At 45.1% G+C, this 20,303-nt stretch overlaps 1 protein-coding gene across 1 annotated transcript in view; it reads left to right on the top strand.

Annotated features, from left to right (window-relative positions):
- Positions 1-20,303, top strand: part of LOC138265212 (IgGFc-binding protein-like) — a 224,947-nt gene that overhangs the window by 174,151 nt on the left and 30,493 nt on the right. The window contains exons 59-64 of the mRNA XM_069212764.1: positions 1,792-1,994; positions 3,192-3,336; positions 11,421-11,662; positions 16,732-16,896; positions 17,702-17,829; positions 19,198-19,466. Of these exons, the coding sequence (XP_069068865.1) occupies positions 1,792-1,994; positions 3,192-3,336; positions 11,421-11,662; positions 16,732-16,896; positions 17,702-17,829; positions 19,198-19,466 (1,152 nt within the window). The remainder of the gene's footprint in view (positions 1-1,791; positions 1,995-3,191; positions 3,337-11,420; positions 11,663-16,731; positions 16,897-17,701; positions 17,830-19,197; positions 19,467-20,303) is intronic.

Here is a 20,303-nt window from a genome sequence, read left to right as displayed (position 1 = left end):
GATAATGTCTGCATGTTTACGTTGGCATCATGTCTGCGTGTCTAGGTTGGGATAATGTCTCCATGTTTAGGTTGAGATAATGTCTGCGTATCTAGGTTGAGATAATGTCTGCATGTCTAGGTTGGGATAATGTCTGCATGTTTAGGATGGGATATGTCTGCTTGTTTAGGTTGGTATAATATCTGCGTATCTAGGTTGTATTAATATTTGCGTTTCTCAGTTGGGGTAATGCCTGTGTGAATAGATTGTGATAATGTCTGCGTGTCTGGGTTGGGATAATGTCTGCATGTCTAGGTTGGGATAATGTCTGTGTATCTCAGTTGCGGCAATGCCTGCATGTTTAGGTTGGTATAATGCCTGCATGTTTAGGTTGGGATAATGCCTGCATGTCTAGATTCAGATCATGTCTGCGTGTCTAGCTTGGGATAATGTCCTCTTGTCTATGTTGGGATAATGTTTGCATGTCTCAGTTGGGATAATGTCTGCGTGTCTCAGTTGTGATATTGTATGCATGTCTAGGTTGAGATAATGTCTGCGTGTCTCAGTTGTGATATTGTATGCATGTCTAGGTTGGGATAATGTCTGCATGTCCCAGTTGGGACAATGCATGTCTAGGTTGGGATAATGTCTGCATGTCTAGATTCAGATCATGTCTGCGTGTCTAGCTTGGTATAATGTCCGCTTGTCTATGTTGGGATAATGTTTGCATGTCTCAGTTGGGATAATGTCTGCGTGTCTCAGTTGTGATATTGTATGCATGTCTAGGTTGGGATAATGTCTGCGTGGCACAGTTGGGATTATGTCTGCATGTCTAGGTTGGGATAAAGTCTGCATGTCCCAGTTGGAACAATGTCTGCATGTCTAGGTTGGGATAATGTCTGTGTGTCTCCAATGGGTTAATATATGCGCGTCTCAACTGAGATAATGTCTGCGTGTTTAGGATGCGATATGTCTGCATGTTTAGGTTGGTATAATATATGCGTATCTAGGTTGTGCTAATGTTTGCTTGTCCTAGTTGGGGCAATGCCTGTGTGTCTAGATTGGGATACTGTATGTGTGTCTGGGTGGGGATAATGTCTGCATGTCTAGGTTGGGATAACGTCTGCGTGTCTCAGTTGGTGTAATGCCCGGATGTCTAGGTTGAGATAATGTCTCCGTGTTTAGGTTGGGATAATGTCTGCATGTCTCAGTTTGGATAATGTCTGCGTGTCTAGGTTGGGATAATGTCGGCTTCTCTAGGTTGGGATAATGTCTGCTTGTCTAGGTTGTGATGTCTGCATGTCTCACTTGGCATAATGTCTGTGTGTTTCAGTTGGGACACTGTGAGCGTATCTCAGTTGGGACAATGTCCGCATGTCTAGGTTGGGATAATGCCTGAGTGTCTCAGTTGGGATAATATATACATGTCTCAACTGAGATAATTTCTGCATGTTTAGGTTGGGGTATGTCTGCATGTTTAGGTTGGTATAATATCTGCGTATCTAGGTTGTCATAATGTTTGCGTGTCTCAGTTGGGGTAATGCCTGTGTGAATAGATTGGGATAATGTCTGCATGTCTAGATTGGAATAATGATTGGAATGTCTTGGTTGGTATAATGTCTGGGTGTCTAGGTTGGGATAATGTCTACATGTCTGGGTTGGGATAATGTCTGCGTGTCTTGGTTGGAATAATGTGTGCGTGTCTAGGTTGGGATAATGTCTCTGTGTCTGTGAAGCTATATTCCAGGATCCTTTGGGACTGTTACGTTTGGCAGCCGTATTCACTAATTACTCTATTTCCTTTGTCCTCAGCAATATCCTGCCCTGGTGGAAGCCGGTATGAGAGCTGTGGGTCCAGATGCCCTACCACGTGCTTCGCCACTGCCACTTCCGGCTCTTGTAGCTCGGCCCCCACCGAAGGCTGCTTTTGTGAAGAAGGCTTTGTCCTCAGCGGGGACAGGTGTGTTCCTCGGACAGAGTGTGGTTGCACCGATGTTGACAACAACTACCATCAGGTAATATATGCTCCTGGGGCTATTTTGTAAGTAGTGTCTGCTTTGTCTGATTTAATTGTTCGTCAACAGTGTTGGATTTAGATACTCTGTATGCCATCCTCCGAATGCTGCTATGTCAGATCACAAATAAGTGCAGGATTTAACATAGTATTTTATGGCGCTTCTCAGGGCTATGGCCCTTTATGAGGGGAGAGTAATTGATAGGCATTATTGCCTTCATGTTGAAATTGTAAAGCACTTAGTAACCCCTCCTGTCCTCACGATGGTTGATTTGAACGCAGAGTGGGACACACAGCTACAGTAGACTCTGCATCAGCAGCCTTTGATCAGACACTGATTTCTCGGGCACCCATAACAGCTGCTTTGTTCTTTCGCTAAGTGCAAATGTAAGTACAAATCCTGCAGAACAGTAGGAAAAAATTGGCAAATATGTTGGTATTTTAGTTTTTTATACTTTTTTGAGGTTGTTAGGGTTCACATTTGTCATTTGACAAGGAAGGGTCAGGGCCAGCATAGATTGAAAGTCAGAGTAAGTACTGCTATAGTGTTTGGTGGATTCTTGGATAGGGGTGACGTGTGCTGGGGGCTTCTCCTGAGACAAGGCACGTCCTAGAGCAGGATGCGGTAGCCACAGAATCCCTCCTTGAACACACTCTAATGGTATCTACAGCATGCAAGAAGATTGTGATTGGCTGGCCAGCTCCGAGCATTCTTCTCAGGGTGCTATAATACCATTTTAGGCAAGGTTCTAAGGCTGCACTGCTGGCTGCAATCCAAGCCGGAACTTCCACCAGCTGAATGCAGAATGTTCTCATCAAATGAGGGATAACAGGATTAAATAATGGGAAGGGGCACCTTTATGACTTCTGGCGCTCCACTGTCTTTGTGGTAGACCTGTACAATCTAGTATCCTGATGAGAAGGTGCCAGGGGATTTGGCTCCACACTCTGTGGAACAGGGAAGCAGAGGTCTTTGAAGTAAAGACAATGCAGGTATGTTGAGCGGTTGTCACACGTGGGCTCATAAATGTTCTAGCCTCATGCCCTGAAGGCCAGGGTAAGGCACATGACACACCATGCAGTGTCTCCGCCTGTGAGCGAGCCCACATCACTGTCAGCGTTATGTGACGTCTGCCAAGACAGTATTCATTGACTAATGAGAAGCAGCATCACATTCACGACTCTCTTCTTGTTTCAGCTCGGTGAAAGTTGGTACACTCACTCGGACTGCAGCGAACGGTGCACGTGTAACCACAATAACACAATTGCGTGCACTTCATGGAAGTGTGGACCTCAAGAGAGGTGTGATTTGGCAGACGGTGTGCTGAGCTGTCACTCAACTGGTGAGTTTTCTCTCTCCATATCCTGGTTTTGCTTTAAACATTATGGATTTGTGTCTGGTTCAGATTGGGAAGGAAGAGAGCCTGGCAACTTTATGGTATGTGCGGATCCGACCTCCAGATTACTCATTTAAACATGGCACAGTTTTGTCCCCAGCAATCACATGGCTGTCTCAGAAATGTTTGTCGGCTTCCGTAGCATGAGCCGGTGGTCTCAGCTCATGCACTAAACAGGGAATCAAAGTCAGCCCTTGTTAGATGCCTCAGCGGAGAGGCCGGCCAATGTCTAATCTAACCTGCCTCCTTCAGGCTGAGCTGCACCCATGCTTTACAATGCCCTTTGGGGTTGTGGTTGGGAGTTACGTTAACTTGCTTGACAATTGTACATGTTCAAATGCAGTGAACCATATTAATTGCCTCTCACCTCTGAAAAACAAGATCACATATTTTCACACTTAAACCATTAAAAGAGTATCAAATTAGACTTTTTGATCGATTAGAGTAGCCAATGTTTGTATTGGTTGTTTACACTGTGACCAGAGAGAAACGGATCACCATTTATGGATGAGTCCACACTATGTACAGAGCCCACTACATCACTATTTACTGATGGGTTTATACTGTGTACATAGCCCAATACACCATTCATTATTTACTGACAAGTTTATACTTTGACATAGCCCAATACATCATTATTTACTGACGAGTTTATACTTTGACATAGCCCAATACATCATTATTTACTGATGAGTTTAAACAATGTACAGAGCCCAATACATCATTATTTACTGATGAGTTTATAGTATATAGACCAATACATCACTATTTACTGATAACTTTATACTATGTACATAGCCAAATAAGTAATTATTTACTGATGAGTTTCAACTATGTACAGAGCCAAATACATCATTATTTACTAATGTGTTTACACTTTGTACAGAACCCACTACATCATTATTTACTGATGAGTTTATACTATGTACATAGCCAAATAAAGTATTATTTACTGATGAGTTTATACTATGTATAAAGCACCAATACATCATTATTTATTGATGAGTTTATACTATGTACATAGCCCAATACATCATTATTTACTGATGGGTTTATACTATGTACAAAGCACCAATACATCATTATTTATTGATGAGCTTTTACTATATACATCTCCCAATACATCAATATTTACTGATTAGTTTATACTACATACATAGCCAGATACATCAATATTTACTGATGAGTTTATACTATGTACATAGCCACATAAATCATTATTTACTGATGAGTTTATACTATGTACATAACCAATCAATCGTTGTTTGCCAGTGAGGCTATCCTGTGTTCAGAGCCTCAGAGCCCAATACTGTTCTATTTACCAATGAATTTACATTATGTACAGAGCCAGATGAATCACTATTTACGAATGAGTTTACACTTTGTACAGAACCTACTACACTATCCTTTACTGATGAGATTACACTATGTACATAGCCCAATATATAATTATTTACTGATGGGTTTATACAATGTACTGAACCAAACACATCACTATTTATTAATGAGTTTACATTTTTTAACAGAGGCACTACATCATCATTTACTGATGAGTTTATACTATGTACATAGCCAAATAAATCATTATTTACTGATGAGTTTATACTATGTTCAGAACCAAACACATCACTATTTACTAATGAGTTTACAATTCTTACAGAGGCACTACACTATCCTTTACTGATGAGTTTACACTATATACATAGCCCAATATATCATTATTTACTGATGAATTTATACTATGTACAGCAACAAACACATCACTATTTACTAATGAGTTTACACTTTTTACGGAGGCACTACACTATCCTTTACTGATGAGTTTACACTATGCACATAGCCCAATATATCATCATTTACTGATGAGTTTATACTATGTACATAGCCAAATAATAACTATTTACTGATAAGTTTATACTATGTACAGAACCGAACACATCACTATTTACTAATGAGTTTACACTTTTTAAAGAGGCACTACACTGTCCTTTGCTGATGAGTTTTCACTATGTACATAGCCCAATATATCATAATTTACTGATGAGTTTATACTATTGTAGGAAGTTGGCTCTGTATGCACTATTTCAAAGTAAGGAATAGTATGCACAGAGTCCAAGGGTTCCCCTTAGAGGTACGATAGTGGCAAAAAGAGATAATACTAATGCTCTATTTTGTGGTAGTGTGGTCGAGCAGTAGGCTTATCAAAGGAGTAGTGTTAAGCATTTGTTGCACATACACAAGCAATAAATGAGTAACACACACTCAAAGACAATTCCAGGCCAATATGTTTTTGTATAGAAAAATATCTTTTCTTAGTTTATTTTAAGAACCACAGGTTCAAATTTGACATGTAATTCTTCAAATGAAAGGTATTGCAGGTAGTTACTTTAGGAACTTTGAATAATCAAAATAGCATATACACTTTTCAAATAAATCACATATAACTATTTTAAAACTAGACACAGTGCAATTTTCACAGTTCCTAGGGGGAGTAGGAGTTTGTTAGTTTTTGCAGGTAAGTAAACCACCTACGGGGTTCAAGTTTGGGTCCAAAGTAGTCCACCGTTGGGGGTTCAGAGCAACCCCAAAGTTACCACACCAGCAGCTCAGGGCCGGTCAGGTGCAGAGGTCAAAGTGGTGCCCAAAACGCATAGGCTTCAATTGAGAAGGGGGTGCCACGGTTCCAGTCTGCCAGCAGGTAAGTACCTGCGTCTTCGGAGGGCAGACCAGGGGTTTTTTGTAGGGCACCGGGGGGGGACACAAGTCAGCACAGAAAGTACAGCCTCAGCAGCACGGGGGCGGCCGGGTGCAGTGTGCAAACTGGTGTCGGGTTTCCAACAGGTTTCAACGGGAGACCAAGAGGTCTCTTCAGCGATGCAGGCAGGCAAGGGGGGGGGGCTCCTCGGGGTAGCCACCACCTGGGCAAGGGAGAGGGCCTCCTGGGGGTCACTCCTGCACTGGAGTTCCGATCTTTCAGGTCCTGGGGGCTGCGGGTGCAGAGTCTTTACCAGGCGTCGGGATCTGGGAGTCAGGCAGTCGCGGTCAGGGGGAGCCTCGGGATTCCCTCTGCAGGCGTCGCTGTGGGGGCTCAGGGGGGCAACTCTGGCTACTCACGGTCTCGCAGTCGCCGGGGATTCCTCCCTGAAGTGTTGTTTCTCCACAAGTCGAGCCGGGGGTGTCGGGTGCAGAGTAGCAAGTCTCACGCTTCCGGCGGGAAACGCAGTTGTTTTAAACTTGCTCCTTTGAAACAAAGTTGCAGTCTTGGGTGAACAGGGCCGCTGTCCTCAGGAGTTTCTTGGTCCTTCTAGAGCAGGGCAGTCCTCTGAGGATTCAGAGGTCGCTGATCCTGGGGAAAGCGTCGCTGGAGCAGTGTCTTTTAGAAGGGGGGAAACAGGCCGGTAGAGCTGGGGCCAAAGCAGTTGGTGTCTCCGTCTTCTCTGCAGCGTTTTTCAGCTTAGCAGTCCTCTTCTTCTTAGGTTGCAGGAATCTGAGTTCCTAGGTTCAGGGGAGCCCCTAAATACAGAATTTAGGGGTGTGTTTAGGTCAGGGAGGGCAGTAGCCAATGGCTACTAGCCCTGAGGGTGGCTACACCCTCTTTGTTCCTCCTCCCAAGGAGAGGGGGTCACATTCCTATCCCTATATGGGGAATCCTCAATCTGCAAGATGGAGGATTTCTAAAAGTCAGAGTCACCTCAGCTCAGGTTGCCTTAGGGGCTGTCCTGACTGGCCAGTGACTCCTCCTTGTTTTTCTCATTATCTCCTCCGGCCTTGCCGCCAAATGTGGGGCCGTGGCCGGAGGGGCGGGCAACTCCACTAGCTGGAGTGCCCTGTGGTGCTGTAACAAAGGGGGTGAGCCTTTGAGGCTCACTGCCAGTTGTTACAGTTCCTGCAAGGGGGAGGTGATAAGCATCTCCACCCAGTACAGGGTTTGTTACTAGCCACAGAGTGACAAAGGCACTCTCCCCATGTGGCCAGCAACATGTCTCGAGTGTGGCAGGCTGCTAAAAGCAGTCAGCCTACACGGGTAGTTGGTTAAGGTTTCAGGGGGCACCTCTAAGGTGCCCTCTGGGGTGTATGTTACAATAAAATGTACACTGGCATAAGTGTGCATTTATTGTGCTGAGACGTTTGATACCAAACTTCCCAGTTTTCAGTGTAGCCATTATGGTGCTGTGGAGTTTGTGTATGACAGACTCCCAGACCATATACTCTTATGGCTACCCTGCACTTACAATGTCTAAGGTTTTGCTTAGACACTGTAGGGGCACAGTGCTCATGCACTGGTGCCCTCACCTATAGTATAGTGCACCCTGCTTTAGGGCTGTAAGGCCTGCTAGAGGGGTGACTTATCTATACTGCATAGGCAGTGTGAGGTTGGCATGGCACCCTGAGGGAAGTGCCATGTCGACTTACTCGTTTTGTCCTCATCAGCGCACACAAGCTGGCAAGCAGTGTGTCTGTGCTGAGTGAGGGGTCCCCAGGGTGGCATAAGATATGCTGCAGCCCTTAGAGACCATCCCTGGCATCAGGGCCCTTGGTACCAGGGGTACCAGTTACAAGGGACTTACCTGGATGCCAGGGTGTGCCAATTGTGAAAACAAAAGTACAGGTTAGGGAAAGAACACTGGTGCTGGGGCCTGATTAGCAGGCCTCAGCACACTTTCAAATCAAAACTTAGCATCAGCAAAGGCAAAAAGTCAGGGGGTAACCATGCCAAGGAGGCATTTCCTTACAACTATGTACAGAACTAAAGAAATCACTATTTACTAATGAGTTTACACTTTTTACAGAGGCACTGCATCATAATTTACTGATGAGTTTATACTATGTACATAGCCCAATACATCATTATTTACTCATAGGTTTATACTGTGTGCATAACCTTTGTTTGCCAGTGAGGTTATCCTGAGTTCAAAACCCAGTATGTTCTATATACCGATTAGTTTAAACTGTGAATGGAGCTCACTATATCAATGTTTGAGTTCACTCTATGTAGAGAGCCCAGTGCTGATGAGCTCACAATAAGTACTAAGCCCAATAAATGACTATTTCCTGAGGTGTTCACACTATGCACAGAACCCCAAACCTCACTATTTACAGATGAGTTTACACAGTGTACGGAGCCCAATACCTCACTATTTACAGATGAGTTTACACAGTGTACGGAGCCCAATACCTCACTATTTACAGATGAGTTTACACAGTGTACGGAGCCCAATACCTCACTATTTACAGATGAGTTTACACAGTGTACGGAGCCCAATACCTCACTATTTACAGATGAGTTTACACAGTGTACGGAGCCCAATACCTCACTATTTAACAATGTGTGTTTACACTGTGAACTTAGCCCAATATATCACTACTTACTGATGAACTCACACTATGTACAGAACCCAACGCAGCACTACTTACCCATAACTTCACGCTGTGTACTGAGCTCAATACCTCACTATAGACCAGTGAGTTTAGACCGTGAATGAAGCCCAATACATCTCTATTCATTGATGAGTTCACACTGTGAACAGAGCCCAATATATCACTATTTACTACTAAGAAATCTGTACAGGAGAGTAGGAGTCCTTGTGAATTATCACATGCTATTTCTCTAAGTATGCCTGGAAAGTGAAAACCTGCTCCTGGCTTCACTTTCCAGGATTACTTCTCAGAATGTTTGTGAATTTGAAAATATAGTATGTATGGTGGTGAAGATTCACTATTTCTTGTGAATTGATCCTAGCGCTATTATTGTTTTAGCACTCCTCAAAGCTCAGAATCAAGGCCAGGCACTTCGAGGCTGAATACAATTATACTGACATAGATTGAATGCTATGACCCATTTACTACACTTTCCCACAGTGGTACTCATCTAAAACTGCCTGGTTCTTGGTCTTTCTGTTATCACTGCCAATTGCTGGCAGGGTAATGTTGCACCATGAAGACAAAAGATCTGCCCAGGATCACACAGTGGTCGACTAGGAGCCACAGTATGAGATGCTTCCCTTGCTTCCGAAGGTGATGACTCAGCCTTTAGATTACAGCATCGTCTAATAGACCTCGTTCACACTCATGTCCAAATTCACATGGAAGCTCCTCACAAGGGTTGAACACAAAGTACGCATGACTTGGAAACCTGCTTGACTGTTGTCAATTGGAAAAGGCACCATTTCAAAAGAGCTGGTAAATGGTGAGTTGTTGGGATCCGTACATAGTTTGAAGTGATTGGTAAATTGTGGTGTATTGAGCTCTGTGCACTGTGTGTAAAAACCATCCACAAAACTTGATTACCAACCTCCACTCCTTAATATTACCCTAACCCCAGCCCTTAACTCTGTTACCAACCACTAACCCCTAACACTACCTTAACCATAGACTTTAAATCTATTGCCAACCACTAACCTCTAACACTAACCTAACCTCAGCCCCTAACTTGGTTACCAACCTCCACTCCTTAATATTACCCTAACCCCAGCCCTTAACTCTGTTACCAACCACTAACCCCTAACACTACCTTAACCATAGACTTTACATCTATTGCCAACCACTAACCTCTAACACTAACCTAACCTCAGCCCCTAACTTGGTTACCAACCTCCACTCCTTAATATTACCCTAACCCCAGCCCTTAACTCTGTTACCAACCACTAACCCCTAACACTACCTTAACCATAGACTTTAAATCTATTGCCAACCACTAACCTCTAACACTAACCTAACCTCAGCCCCTAACTTGGTTACCAACCTCCACTCCTTAATATTACCCTAACCCCAGCCCTTAACTCTGTTACCAACCACTAACCCCTAACACTACCTTAACCATAGGCTTTAAATCTATTGCCAACCACTAACCTCTAACACTAACCTAACCTCAGCCCCTAACTTGGTTACCAACCTCCACTCCTTAATATTACCCTAACCCCAGCCCTTAACTCTGTTACCAACCACTAACCCCTAACACTACCTTTACCATAGGCTTTAAATCTATTGCCAACCACTAACCTCTAACACTAACCTAACCTCAGCCCCTAACTTGGTTACCAACCTCCACTCCTTAATATTACCCTAACCCCAGCCCTTAACTCTGTTACCAACCACTAACCCCTAGCACTACCTTAACCATAGGCTTTAAATCTATTGCCAACCACTAACCTCTAACACTAACCTAACCTCAGCCCCTAACTTGGTTACCAACCTCCACTCCTTAATATTACCCTAACCCCAGCCCTTAACTCTGTTACCAACCACTAACCCCTAACACTACCTTAACCATAGGCTTTAAATCTATTGCCAACCACTAACCTCTAACACTAACCTAACCTCAGCCCCTAACTTGGTTACCAACCTCCCATCTACCTAAACCCACTCCTTAACTCTATTACTAGCCCCTAAACCATAGAACTAACCTTAGTTCAAACCTTAATCTTACAAAGTGAAGGTTGAGCCTTAATCTTAGGCCTAACTGGAGACCCTAAGATTAACCCTTAGCTCTTACTCAGGTTGTAAATGCACACAGATGTTAAAATACAATGTAAATGGTGGCAGCGTATATGTTTACTTTCTAAATGTAGATGACAATGTAAATGCACTGATGTAAATGCCTGGCAATGTGTGTCACCTGATGATACAACAGGGGTGCAACTTCACATCTTGGAAATATATGAAAATTGTTCCCAGAAGAGTCTGCTGATGCAAGGTGTGAATTGACTGGGAGCATCCCAAAAGCTGATCAGGAGGGACGAAGAGATAAATGTGTAAATGCCTTTTTCCTCCTCTTTTAAACATGGATTTTTGGCAAATGGTAAGAACCCTGAAGGAGTGAATTTGGCCAGGAGTACTTCCAGAAATCTAAAGGTGTCGTAGATTTTCATGAGTGCTGTTGGATGTTTGTAGAATTCTAAATCATGGCAAATTTACTCCAAAGCAAGAGTGAAGCCTTTAGAGGTAGAGTTAGGACTTTTATTGCTGCATTTCGTGAATCATACCAAGATTCCCTTTCTTGTGATAATGAGCCGTACATGTGTCTCCTTCAGGTAAAGCATCGTGCCACGTGGCTGGAGACCCTCACTACTTCACCTTTGATAAAGTGATGCATACCTTCCTGGGCACGTGCACGTACACCTTGGTGCAGGTCTGTGACAACAGCAGTGTGATTCCCTTAACGATCAGCGGGAAGAATGAGGACCGGGGCATTCCAGGAGCCACTTATCTCAGAGAGGTCTACATTGATGTCTACGACACGCGTGTCACATTGCAGAAAAGCAGAAGAACCCTGGTAAGCAGTGGCAATATGTTTTACTTTCAGATTTGCTGGAAAGCTTCCATTGCCCTTAATTTAATATTTGGATGCAACTGTAAGTCTACCAAACATTAAGAAACAATGAAGAGAAAACCATAATTTAAGGACCTGATAGCACTTTTCCTATATATGTTTATTCTGAGCCAGCAGTTGAAGATCCTGTATTTAGACTTGGTTTATTCTACTAGCAATCTATCAATTTCTAGTCATGTAAAAAGCTGTGGTGATAGTCACCAGCGGTGTTCGTTTTTGTAGGTGGTCAGCTACCAGTTTTCTTTAAGGCATCACTACTATTTCTTTTTTAGAGTTAGTTCCAGGCCATGAACCTTATAAATGGGATTTTATTCTCTATGATGGTGGTCTGTCTTAGGGGGCAACAAGTGAATATCTGTTCTGAATCTAAAAAGTATATATTGGTGAGACCCCCTAAGTGATATATTTAGCTAAGGTCTAGTGAAATTCACTACTTTGCTCTAGGCATTGTAGCATCAATGGTGTCTCAGACACAGTTTTGTGTACTGTTGTGTGCTGCAAGTTGATGTTGGTCTATGTTAACCACAGATGCATGATGGTTGTGCATAATGGGTGTTTGAAGTTGTTTCCTCATATGTACTCAAACGCATTACGGGCTTGTGATTTCATTACTCCTTAGATGAACCAAGGTATAAATCATGAAGGTGAGTGTAGTTACTTTAGTTTCATACATTATGCACAAAGAGTACTAGAGCTCACATGATGTCCTGTGCATTTGTCTTGAGAGTTGTGCGTCTGACAGCCTGCTAAAACAGGTTGTTTTTATCAGATTTCCATACTCGGATGGTGAGCAGGAAGAACTTATCTTGCATCCTAATGCTCTTTGTGACTTATCTACCCTCGGGTTAATCTGCTGGTACTCATGCAGAGCTGGTCCCACTGTTTCTGGCGGGTTTTTACAGCAGCTTCCATAGATGCCAAAGTACGATGTGATAATAAGAGCATCTTGAGTAACTAAAGCAAGTAATAAACAAGTGCCAAAGTACTTTTAAGTATGAGAGGCAAAATTATGCTGATTGTTGAAATGTCCTGTTGGAAAATGGGTTATTGGTAAGGGCAGGTAGGTACCTACACCTAGCAACAAGCCACTAACCTCCACTTAGGTCCAGTTAGGTCTCAGTAAATTAACCCCAGCTCAACCCTTGGTAGCTTGGCAACGAGCGTCAAGGCTTAACTTAGGAGACAGTGTGTAAAGCATTCAAATATCACAAAACAGTAATTAAATAAAACACAGGAAACAGTTTAAAAATCCAAAACCAATTTATAAAAATAGTTTATATTTTTATCTTTAAAATGACACCAAAACGAATAAAATCGGATAAAGGGAACCAGAGATATGAATTTTTAAAGAATTATTATTTTTCTAGCGCTTAGAAACAAAAAGCGCCCATCGGGTCATCTGGTTGCACCTCGACCGGGGCAAAGTCAAAGTTTCAGGCCGACCGCGATGGAGCCCTGCTCGGCTACAGGTCGCGGGAGGCCTCGGTTAAAAAGTTACCTTCTGACTTAGGGGGTCATTCTGACCCCGGCGGGCGGCGGGGGCCGCCTGCCTGGAGGGAGCCGCCATATAGCCGCTCCGCGGTCGAAAGACCGCGGAGGCCATTCTGGCTTTCCCGCTGGGCTGGCGGGCGACCGCCAGAAGGCCGCCCGCCAGCCCAGCGGGAAACCCCTCCCCACGAGGAAGCCGGCTCCGAATGGAGCCGGCGGAGTGGAGGATGTGCGACGGGTGCAGTGGCACCCGTCGCGAATTCCAGTGTCTGCAAAGCAGACACTGGAATTCAAAGTGGGGCCCTCTTACGGGGGCCCCTGCAGTGCCCATGCCACCCCAGGGGGCTCCCAGGGGCCCCACGACACCCCTCACCGCCATCCTGTTCCTGCCGGTCAGAACCGACAGGAACAGGATGGCGGTGAGGGGGTCGGAATCCCCCATGGTGGCGCAGCAAGCTGCGCCGCCATGGGGGATTCCCAGGGCAGCGGAAAACCGGCGGGAGACCGCCGGTTTTCCTGGTCTGACCGCGGCCAAACCGCTGCGATCAGAATGCCCTGCGGGGCACCGCCAGCCTGTCGGCGGTGCTCCCGCATCCCCGGCCCCGGCGGTCCTTGACCGCCGGGGTCGGAATGACCCCCTTAGTCTTTATTTTGAAGATTTTCTTCAGCGGGACGAACCTGCCAGTCCTATCCGACCTCCTGGAGCCCTTCTCCGGATACGGGATGCTGGATTCCTCGGTGGAGATTTTTACCTTCGGACTTAGTCATTTTTTCGAGGTGAAAATCCTTCGACCGGTGTAAACCTGGATCTTGATCCGACGTCCATGGAGCCCTTCTCGGATACGATGGCTGGGAGGTCCCGGTCAACTTTTTACCTTCGGACTTAGGTGGTCATTCTGACCCTGGCGGTCTTTGACCGCCAGGGCGGAGGACCGCGGGAGCACCGCCGACAGGCCGGCGGTGCTCCAATGGGGATTCCGACCGCGGCGGTAAAGCCGCGGTCGGACCGGCACCACTGGCGGGGTCCCGCCAGTGTACCGCGGCCCCATTGAATCCTCCGCGGCGGCGCAGCTTGCTGCACCGCCGCGGGGATTCCGACCCCCCCTACCGCCATCCAGATCCCGGCGGTCGGACCGCCGAGATCCGGATGGCGGTAGGGGGGGTCGCGGGGCCCCTGGGGGCCCCTGCAGTGCCCATGCCACTGGCATGGGCATTGCAGGGGCCCCCGTAAGAGGGCCCCTACATGTATTTCACTGTCTGCTGCGCAGACAGTGAAATACGCGACGGGTGCAACTGCACCCGTCGCACAGCTTCCACTCCGCCGGCTCGATTCCGAGCCGGCTTCATCGTGGAAGCCTCTTTCCCGCTGGGCTGGCTGGCGGTCTGAAGGCGACCGCCAGCCAGCCCAGCGGGAAAGTCAGAATTACCGCCGCGGTCTTTCGACCGCGGAACGGTAACTTGACGGCGGGACTTTGGCGGGCGGCCTCCGCCGCCCGCCAAGGTCAGAATGAGGGCCTTAGTCTCTTTTTCGGATATTTTTCTTTACCGGGACGAACCACCAAATCAGGCCGGGTCGCGGTTGAGGCAAGCCGGCTAGAATTTCCTCGCCGGGTCGGTCCCTCTATGGAGATTTTTTACAAAAATTCTCAAATCTTCTCCAAACTTCTGTGGCTTCACCCAGATGTTCTTTTAAGGTTCTTTTGGGGTCCACAGCTCACCCCAAGGGTCCAGACGTTCTGAGATGGTCCTTGGGGGGTGCGGACTACCACTCCCAGAATGCACCTGGTGCAAACTCCTTTTTGGCCACTGGACAGTGGTCAGCTGGTCACTTTCTTCAGGAGTTGGTGCAGGGGACTCTGGATAGCAATTTTTCACCTGTAGAAAACAGGGAGTCCTTCCTTGAACCAGTTGAAGCCAGGCAAAGTCCTTCTTGTGGTGAAGCCCAAGTGTGCAGCTGGTGCAGTCCTTCTGAGTGCAGGTTCCAGGTGCAGGCCAGGGGTCCAGCAGGGCAGTCCTTCTTCTCCTTTAGTTCTTTTCTTGTTGAAATCTGGTGGGGATCTGAGGTGTGGGTGCAGGTCTGCCAGTTTTATCCTTGCTCCTGGGTGAAAAGCAGGGGGGTCCTGGTTCTCCAATCAGGTACAGGGTCGTCCCCCTGTGATGACCACTTCCTGGGAAGTGTGGCAAAAATCCATCCCAGTGGGCAACATTCTCTAAAAATCCAACATGGCTGAATCTGATTTTTGGAGGTTACATCTGGCTGAGCCCACCCACTGGTGTGGCTAAAAATCATAAACACACCCCTCTCCTGCCCTCTCCTAATCTAATCAAGGGGGCACCTAGTTGTCTGGGGTTGCAGGATGTGGGGGTGTTGCTGGTTGCTCCAAATGTCTTTCTCTGCCTTTGAAGACCAGTTTGGCAGCCCTCCCCCTTCCTTCCTCACCATCTGCTGAGGGGAGATTCTCTCCCACAGGCACATTCCTTTGTGTGAAGCCAGGCCACTTCACACCTCATCAAGGCAGCTTGGCTAAGCTGCTACAGGCTGGCCAATCAGAGCACAGCAGCAAAAACAATGCAGGGCTGAAATTGGAAACTTTTTAGGTAAAGTCTAAAACTTTTTACCTGAACAAGTTATATTAAATCCAACAACTGGAAGTTGTGGGATTTATTACAACAATTAATTTGATACCAAATTCTTGGTATGCAACATTTAAGGAGACTTTAAAATTTAAAATAAAGTCTCCCCATTCTAGCCTATGAAGGCCATTTACTTCAATGAGGGAAAAACGAATTTGGCTGTTTTTACCTCACCAGGGTTTATAAATCTATTTTTATAAAGTCCCTGCTTATAGTTACATGGCACCCAGCCCTAGGGGCACATAGGGCACACCTTAGGGGTGACTTATATGTAAAAATAAGGTCGTTTAAGACTTTGGAACTACTTTTAATTCCAAAGTCGAATTTGCATATAACTTTAATTTAAAAGCAGCCAGCAAGGCAGGCCTGCCTTTCAAATGACACTGGGCACCTCAGCAGTGCACCTATGGGTGCACTACCTATGCTGTGGTCCCTAAACCTACATGCCCTACCATATACTAGGGACTTATAGGTAGGTTAACTTAGCCAATTATAATTAGCCTAATTTGCATATTGATTTTACACAGAGCACAGGCCCTGGGACTGGTTAGCAGTACCCAGGGCACCATCAGAGTCAGGAAAACACCAGAAAATGGGGGCAAAAAGTTAGGGGGCCTCTGCAATCAGCCCTGTTTTCTCACATGTCCTACAAGCAATTTGTCTGCAAAGTACTTCACTTTAATTCAATATCTGCCAATGAAACAAACCAGACTCTCTGTCTCATTGATATCGTTGTTGGTTTTCAGCACGCCAAGCGTAGATCTAAGATCTACATGGTCTAGATTGCTCCTCGTGCCCTCTGTTTTCTTCCTGCCAAGTGTGTAGTTTTATACAAGGTCACCCTGTAGCAATGCTTTCTGCTCCCACTCACAAGTGTGTTTCGTTTGCAGCTCAACAACGAGAGAGTTCACTCTCCCGTGGTCTCGCGCGCCAGAGGGATCTCTATCGGCACTGTTGGGATCTACACCGTGGTTGAGACCGACTTTGGCATGCTGGTGAAGTTTGATGGTAACCAGCACCTCGAGATCTCGCTCCCGGACTCATACCACTCAAAGGTCAGAGGACACGTTGATCTGAATTAACACATTAAGAAACTGTATTTGATTCCCATGTTCTGCAAGTTTTCATATTGTTTAAGTTTGTAATGAGAGCTTTATTAGTCTGTTGAGACAACACGTTCTGCTGCCAAAACTTGAACAACTAGCTTTTTCCAACAATTTTTTTTTTGCTGAATACAAGCCTAAAACAAACTATTCTTGTCGTAATCTTGAAGCAGAAACACCTTTTCATGGCTGAGCTCTTCAATGTCTTCAATAATATTAGAATTCTAACATATTTTATTAACAAGGACATTTAAATATTGCTATAGAGCTCCGTGAATCAGTTTCCTGCATTGGCTCTTTCATAGATTCACATGCATGAACTATTCCGTACCAACAATGGGCAATGGTTCAAGTATCGGAATCTATGAAAGATAACAACACTGGAGAACTTCAGTTGTAGGTAAATAACTTATTTTTTAACTTTCTCAGTGACTTCAAACACATTTGTTCCCTACAAAGGGCCAGCATTTTCAAAGTTGTGACACATTTATTTTGCAGACCGTGGAAGAATAAACATGGTTAGTGCACAAAGTACCTATGGGCTTGTATTGTTGGCTCAAGAAAAGACATCATAAACTACAAGCAACTAGTACCTAGCTTGGATCAGTGCCACAGCAAACACCCGTTGTGCACAGAGTGACTCGCTCTTCTCTGTAGTTCTATTGTGGAGTGCATTAAGGATACATTGAACTGTGAAATTGTGAGTGCAAACTCTGGGGGACAATGACAATTGACTCCCGTCATGTTTCTGCTGCAGGTATGTGGAATGTGTGGGAACTACAACGGTAATTCAAATGATGAGCTCTTGATGCCGGACGGTCGCCTTGCAGACAATGTTGCACAGTTCGGAAACAGCTGGAAGGCAAAGGAAGACAACACAGCTGGGTAAATACATCTACATCCTGGATGTCTGTACAGGGGAATTCAGAATTACCATCAAATAGCCTGTGGCCAGGACCAGTCCAGGGGCTGTGTGACATGTTAGTACAGAGGTGCACGTTGTAGTGTAGAAGCATTCTAGTGCTGCAATGTGCACTATGGAGCCAGAGGTCTCCAAAGAGAAGCACTCTTCTCCAGATGTTCACTTCTGTGTGACTAAGTTTACTTTGTATTTAGTAAAATGTTTTATAAAGTACTGCGTGCCACATTTTGGTCTCTTCTGAGAACTTGCCACCAGTGAGGAGGTATGAACCACTGTGAAGTGGAGACAGAGGGTGATTACCCATGTTTGAAATACTTTGAACGCAGTCCCTCTTTTATGTCAGATATGTTGAAGTCAGTCGGTTTACAGTATATATTCTTGCACATATTAGTAGAGGCTGTAGGACTATTTCTAACATTGTGAATGCCTTTCACAAAGCTAGTAGGTAGAACTTTTAATATTGCATACTGATGTGTAGTTTGCCATTGGCTTACTTAGGGAGCGGGGTCTTCTGAGACACAAATGGTTAAAGGTGCCTCACACCTATAAGGTCCAGCTTGGCTTCATGGAGTTAGTTTCCCATTATGAAGAGTTTCACTTAGTCTGCAATGCCCCATTAGGAGGGTTTCCAATACGTTTTTTCCATCTGCCATTTGGTAAATATTTGTAATGTGCTGTGTTGTATAGAGCTGTGTGTGTTTAAAGTACATTTTTTAGGAATGGACATTGAGGGCCTGATTACAACCTTGGCGGAGGGAATTACTCTGTTCCAAATGTGACGGATCTCCATTCCGCCATTTTACAAGTTCCATAGGATATAAGGGAACTTTTAATACAGCGGGCGGGATATCCGTCACATTTGGGACGGAGTAATTCCCTCCACCAAGGTCACAATTAGGCCCTGAGTGTTATTTGTTGTATCGCTGAGTTCACAGTTTCTAGCCCACAACACCTCCATGAGATCACCTTGGACAGCTCTGACTCTCTACACTGAACATCAAGTGTGAAAAGCGATACTTAGCCCCTTTGGAGGTCCACAGTACAAACGCCACTGGACATCAGGGGTGAAGGACCCCCTGTTGACATAATTGGGGTCAGTAAATTATTTTTGCCTTGGGTCCTTCCAAATCGAATTTCTCACATTTAGTCATTTATTGTTTTATTGAGTATTGAACACACTTTTTCATTGATACTTAGTAAACAACATTTCATATTTCCAACTCCATAATATAGATCAGCACAAAAAGATAATGAAGCTTCAAGCACAGGTTAACAAAGAGTTTCATGTTCCACTTTGCATTGCTAACAGACTTCTCTTGATTGCTTTGCAGTTGTTTACCAGACGACAGAAAAGATTTTGACCCGCCATGCAAGGCTGGGCAGCAACCAGGAGTAGAACAACAGTGCAACGTCTTGCTGTCTGCGGCCTTTGTACCTTGCCATGCTTTGGTCGACCCTAACCTCTTCATTCAGACTTGTGTCTATGACATGTGCAAGTATGATGGCATGCTCGCCACCTTCTGCGCCATTGCCCAGGCCTATGTTGACGCCTGCCGGATTGAAGGCATCAGTATCAAGTGGAGGAACACCACACTCTGCCGTACGTATGCCAACTATCAAAGATTGTCAAATTATGATTTTGCAGCCAATATCTCCTGATTTGTCAGTGCATCTTAATCAGCCAGTTTCTACTCTGAACTTGCAGTCAGCGACAGGAACTGGCTTGCTATAATAAACCACAGCTTAAGATTTACTCTGAGTTAAGGAGCTGTTGTATTGAGTAATTTTAGACCCATAAAACTTGACATCGCCTAATCATTGAAGCACAACAGACTAATTTAGAGATTAGCAGGTCGGGTACTCCATGAGAAACATAGGAGATGTCTCAAACGCCAAGCTCAGAGGTTCACAGCTCTATTTAGAGAGAGAGGAACACCGTGTTTCGGATGACAGGCACTAGACTAGTTCCATAAGAAGAAATCTTTGACTGGCAGTCTATAGGATATTTGACCATCGGTCAAAGTACCTCAAGCTGTGTGCTCAGAGTGGAGCAGCCATTACAACATAAATTTTTCCTGTTCAGGAATGCCAGGAAAAGAGTGGAACACCATAGAAATGATCCTGACACACCGGGAGAATGTCCCAGCATGTCAGGATCATTTCTTTTTACTTTTTCAATATCAAACTTCCATGTTGGGAGTTGGTTTTTGAAGAACACACTGAGTGGGTGCATTAAGCATAGAGCATAGTTAGCAAAGTTTCAGTGCCCTTAATGAGCCCCCGCAGTGCCTACTTTGCTAAAGGCACACATATCTTTACATGCCTTGCTGAGATGTTGAAGTATGGTAGTTTGTCTCTGCCACTTCAGTGGAATGGGGGGCATATTTATCAGCCCCTAGCGCCACCTTGCAACACATCAGCGTCATTCTTTTTATGC

Source organism: Pleurodeles waltl, chromosome 11, assembly GCF_031143425.1.
Source record: "Pleurodeles waltl isolate 20211129_DDA chromosome 11, aPleWal1.hap1.20221129, whole genome shotgun sequence".
Taxonomy (NCBI): Eukaryota; Metazoa; Chordata; class Amphibia; order Caudata; family Salamandridae; genus Pleurodeles; species Pleurodeles waltl.
This window is presented reverse-complemented; position numbering and strand designations above follow the sequence as displayed.